Genomic DNA, 5324 nt, shown 5'->3' with positions numbered 1-5324 from the left:
CTTAATACAGTAAAGCTTTTTAAAACTGTAAACATTGGTTACTTGTCAGCTTCTTCAGCTTATTGGTTTTATTTTAAGTATACAGTTATTTTTAACATTTATTGTGCAAAATTTTCAACAATATTGCTTATTTTTTGGCTTGTCAGAAGAAATGAAAAATGCATAACAATTTGCATTCACAGTAAATTGGTGGGCTTCAACTATGTCCTCGCCTTTTTCTCCAAGGTCTGTTAAAATAAGGGTGAAGTCTTTCAAGTGAAATGTTAGGGACTATCCTTAATTTGACTGAGGTCAATGTTTGTTTTTTTAAATTTTGTTCTGCTGGTGTTTGGTTCTAACTAAATTTGGTTACTGCTGGTCAGAATATTTTCTATTGTATCTTGTTCATTTTCGGACAGAACTAACTTACTTACTTTATATTTTCAGAAGAAAACAGGAGTACCTTCAATATGCCCAGGAATATAAACCTAATAGAGAAGACATCAAATATCTCCGGGTCCTCCTTTACGGACCTGTGGGAGCTGGAAGGTCCAGTTTCATCAACTCTGCCAGTAACGTCCTCAGAGGTCGAATGACGAGTCCTGCTTTGGTCTGTGATGCAGTTGCTTCCCAGAATTTCACCAGAAAAGTAAGAAAACCAAGTTAAAAACTAAGTTGATTTATATAGCGCCATTTAACAACAAATGTCATCTTGAGGCTCTTTACAAAAAAATAAAAATAAAAAATTCAATTCAATCACACATACACTTCAGCTGATCCTAGTTATAAAAGAGTTAAGCTAATTTCATTATTCAAACTAGTTTAAGAAGTAAGAAAACCCAACAATGTAACAAGTCAAATTGCAGCATTGATTCCTCCAGTCCTTGAATTTACATCAGTCTGTCATGGTGAACAAGAAAATTGTGACAGTGGAGAGGAAAAACTCCCCTTTAACAGGAAGAAATCTCTAGCTCAATCTGGATCAGTACAAGCGGTTTGCGGTTTGCCGCAGTCAGTTGCGGCAAACCGCAACTGACTGCTTTGAGAAGTCACACAGCAAAGAAACAGAAAACTGATCCAGGAGCAGTTTCTATGTTAATGAAAAATAAGAAGGTTATTATTCATTAACATTCATTAACATAGCAGGACGAGGACATGTTTATCTCAGTTGATGCCCTCATTTAGACAGAACTTTAGACCTGGTGAATATAGCTTCTATGTTGACTAAAATAAAATAGTGGAAACATAAGATTAACAGTTTAAATCATTACAAATGTTCAAACTGAGGTGTTTCTGTCCCAGAACTAAGTTAATAGTGCTATTGCACTGTGTTAAATATATCTTAATAATGTATACCAAAACCAGAGTAGGTCAGACTCTTTAAACTGTTCAGAGTTCTGTGGTCATAAAAATCGTTTTGCTCAAATCGACATCAGTTCTGACCTTCTTCCTGTTTTCTGTCCATTGATTCTGGTTCTGTGAGATTTTAACGGATCGACTGTACCAGAAATTCTTTTATCATCATGTTCTTTTTTTTGTTTGTTTCAGTATGAGACTCATAAGTTCATAAAGGGACGAGGAAGCTCAAAGACATTTTATCCTCTGGTCTTCAACGACATCATGGGAATGGAAGACGGGACCAACAGGGGCATTCATCCTGATGACATCAAACTGGCTTTGAGAGGACATGTGAAAGAGGGTTACAAGGTGCAGCAATGAAAGAATTGGTTCTGAAAAATCTACATGAATGGATGGATGAATGAATGGATGCATTTCCTGATTCAGAGACCAGAGTTGTGTTCGTTTGAAACACTGTTCATTCTGTATCTTTTACTCTCTTCCAGTTCAACCCAGTTGCTCCTCTAACTCAGGATGACCCAGGCTACAACCCGTCTCCCTCTGCTGATGACAAAGTTCATGTCCTGGTCTGTGTGATGTCAGCCAACAGTTCTCTGATAAAATCATCAGTACTGGAGAAGATGAAGAGTATCAGAGAAACAGCCAGTGATCTGGGTGAGTTTATAGAAAAGGATCTTATTCAGGCATCATGTTAACAGAATAGATCTACAATAAGGTCCACCATCAATGTCTCTGATTCCAGGCTGAAGGAATTGCCAGTTACTTTAAACTTTTAAACTGATTAAAAACTAAGGCAGTCAACGTATGCAATAAAATGTTAAACATTTTAGTATCACATAAGGCATAGTAATTGCATAAGTCTACGCTTTAACAGAACAGATCCATAATGCGGTCCACCATCAGTGTACCTGAAGGAAACTTTATCTGCATTCATTGTCACTTAATTTTACCTTCCAAACTAGTGAAAATATGAGTATTATTCACTCAAATGAGATTATTTTCCTGCAGGAATTCCTCAAATGCTCATAATGACTCACATTGATGCAGCCTGTAATGAAACTTGGAAAGACTTGAGGAACGTCTACAAGAGCAAGTACCTGAGAAAAAAGGTGAGTTTCAGTCAGTTTGTCCAGATACATAAAACAAAACCATTTCAAACTGTAACTGTGATTTTTCCTGTTCAGATGAAAGACTTCAGCTCAGCAGTGGGAATCCCCATGAACTGCATCTTCCCTGTGAAGAACTACAGTGAAGAAATCAACTTGAATGATGATATTGATGCTCTGATCCTGAGCGCTCTGAGGAAAATGGTCGACTTTGGAGACGACTTCATTGAGAGGATTTAAACTGAGATATAGAGAAAACGGTGAGGTGTGACAGGTTTAGGAGAGAGAATGTTGATGGTGTTGTAATGTCAAAACGCAATGCAGGACAAATTTGAATCTTTTGAACATTTATCTTAAATCAGAACTAAATTTGTTGCATGTTTAGGGTGCTTTGTTTTTATGTGAAAGGTTCTGCTATATAATTTTTCATATTAAAGCAATATTCACCTGATCTGGTTTTTTTTTTTAATGAAAAGCACTTTAAATCACTTTGTGTACAAATGGGCTGTACAAATAAACCTGCTTTGCCTTTTCCTCTTCTTACCAATATTACATCACAATGGTGGTTGCCATGCAATGTGATACAATGTTAAGCATGTTTAAACTATTGGGTGTGATTTTGATGTAAAAGGAACAAGTGGGATGATTTTTGATTTAAGACAAAAATGCAACGTTAGATCAGAAGTTTGAATAAATTCCACAAATCTTATTTGTCTCGTCAGTTTAATAATTTTGGTGTATTTGTTGAATTGGATGTGAGTTTGATAAAAACAAGTTAACGGTTCATTCACTAGCAGCAACTGCATAATCAGTCTTTAAGGTGATATCATGAATTTTGTACAGCTTGAAGCTCGGAGGGATTTTTCAGGTTGACCAAAGAGAAGACGGTTGGAGTCGTCGATGCGGGAGGTGACAAGGCCATGGACCAGAGCAGGTAAGGAGCGTGAAGGATGGGAGGGACAAAGATGATTAATATGGAGGTGGAAATAAACAGAATGAGTCATATTGAAAGGAGGTGAAGGACAGAGGATGACATGGACTCTTTAACATGGGGCAAGTTGCAGAGTAGAACCATCTAATGCAGTGCTTCTCAATTCCAGTCCTCACACCCCCTGCTCTGCATGTTTTAGATGTGCCTCTACTCCAGAACAGCCGATTCAAATGATTGCATGACCTTCAAGTACTGCAGAGGCCTGTTAATCACCAAAATATTGAATCCAGGTGTGTGGCAGAAGGGAAACATCTAAAACATGCAGGGCAAGGGGGCGTGAGGACCGGAATTGAGAAACACTGATCTAATGAAAGGGAGAAACTGTCACCACTGAATGACACAGATTTGGTTCCTACAAGGAGGATCTCAGTTTTGTTGCATGTTGGTTTAAGGACCTCAGATGTGAACATTTCAGATGAACAGGAAGTTAGGAATGTTGGTGTGGCAACCTGGGGGGTGGATTTTCTTAGTATGAACCCAAATATAAAATATTAAAGGTTACGATGACCAACAACGCCACCTGGAGTAAATCCAGGAAAATATAATGTAGTAAGGACACAGGTAAGTTCTACTGGAAATGAGGAGACAAGATTCAGAAAGTTCTACAAAATTTATTAAACCTCAAAATATCTTTAATTTCCAATGATCTGAAATTGAATGGTTAAAACAGTGAATGCATTTGACAAGATAATAAAATGTCTAAATTTCAAAGGAAATTGAGGCTTACCAATGGGGGAAGTAGTGAGGGAAGGGGCAACATCCAGTGCAGAAAAGGGGACCACCCTGGACACTACAAAAACACAGCAAACAAAAGAAAAAGGTGCTCCAACAAAACACACAAGACAAGACACCGCCACCAGGGGTCACCACCGCCACCACAGAAGCCTCAGTCCCTAAAAGACAAGAAAATAAAACAATACAAGTAAAACAGTAATACAATAGCCTTACAATGTTGCGCTTTATCCCCAGAGAAAGTGCAGATTAGCATTTTAAAACAATTTCTAAGTAGGCAAAACAGCAGCGAGTGTCACTTCAGGTGCAATGCTGATGAGTCAGAAGGCTAAAAAGAATAGAGCAAATTATTAATACAACTGCTAACAAAAACATAACTTGCAGCAGCTGCTTACCTGTGCCCTGATAAATGACTGCACTGCCAAATAATCAGATCCCCAATTCCGCCTAGATGCAGCGCAACTGTAAGAAAACGCTATGTGAAGGTTTTGTTTACATGGGGTAGATGTTACTTAGCCACGCTAGCCCTTACCTTCCTGTCAGCAAATGAATGCATGGACAGATCGGTCCAGATATTGGAGGTGCAGCAAAGGAGGCTAAGCAGATAGACCAATTAGTATTAATAGTCATTATTAAAGCCGACAAACGAAAAAACAGCCACGCTTACCCAGAACAGTGCAAAGGAAACAGATTCGGTTGACGCCACGACGCAAGCAGCCTCACGACAGGTGAGGGCTTGCTTATATGCAGCAGCTGAAATTGGCCTTAAAGTGGCAGCGCACCATTTATGCTGCTACATTGGCTTATTATAGGAAAGCTAGAGCTGTGTGAGAGACTCAAAGACCCTGTGATTGTTCTAAAGGTTTCTTCTGTCTTGCTTATTTCTAACCCATAAACAGAAGAAATCTTTGCAACATCTTCAAGTAAAAAGAAAACCAGCTGAACTTACAAAATGAGCAGCTCCTGTTAAAAAGCCTGGATAAAGTAATAAAGCTCTTTGCAGTTTCTGCATGATAGAAACAGACAGCTTCTCCGTCTAAATTTAAGCTAAAATCATTATCAAAAACAACAAAAACAGCAAAATTGCGTCGACATTTTTAACATATTAAAATCTATATACTCAAGTAACCAAAATGAATGCGGTAAAGACCCGGTCC

General features: G+C 38.2%; 1 protein-coding gene and 1 long non-coding RNA gene across 2 annotated transcripts; one reads left to right on the top strand and one right to left on the bottom strand.

Moving 5' to 3' along the window:
- The first annotated feature begins 202 nt into the window (after nucleotides 1–202).
- Nucleotides 203–2712, top strand: LOC103132755 (interferon-induced protein 44-like). Its single transcript, XM_016667568.1, has 6 exons — nucleotides 203–225; nucleotides 427–628; nucleotides 1528–1686; nucleotides 1824–1992; nucleotides 2347–2447; nucleotides 2523–2712. Exons 1-6 carry the CDS (start codon nucleotides 203–205, stop codon nucleotides 2682–2684), a joined length of 816 nt encoding a protein of 271 aa, XP_016523054.1. The 3' UTR covers nucleotides 2685–2712.
- Nucleotides 2713–4028: 1316 nt separating this feature from the next.
- Nucleotides 4029–5299, bottom strand: LOC103132754 (uncharacterized). Its single transcript, XR_475614.2, has 2 exons — nucleotides 4563–5299; nucleotides 4029–4328 (listed from the first exon to the last, which is right to left on the bottom strand). It is a non-coding gene; the product is annotated as an uncharacterized LOC103132754 (long non-coding RNA).
- Between the last annotated feature and the right edge of the window lie 25 nt (nucleotides 5300–5324).

Source organism: Poecilia formosa, unplaced genomic scaffold, assembly GCF_000485575.1.
Source record: "Poecilia formosa unplaced genomic scaffold, Poecilia_formosa-5.1.2 Scaffold1281, whole genome shotgun sequence".
NCBI classification, from domain to species: domain Eukaryota; kingdom Metazoa; phylum Chordata; class Actinopteri; order Cyprinodontiformes; family Poeciliidae; genus Poecilia; species Poecilia formosa.
This window is presented reverse-complemented; position numbering and strand designations above follow the sequence as displayed.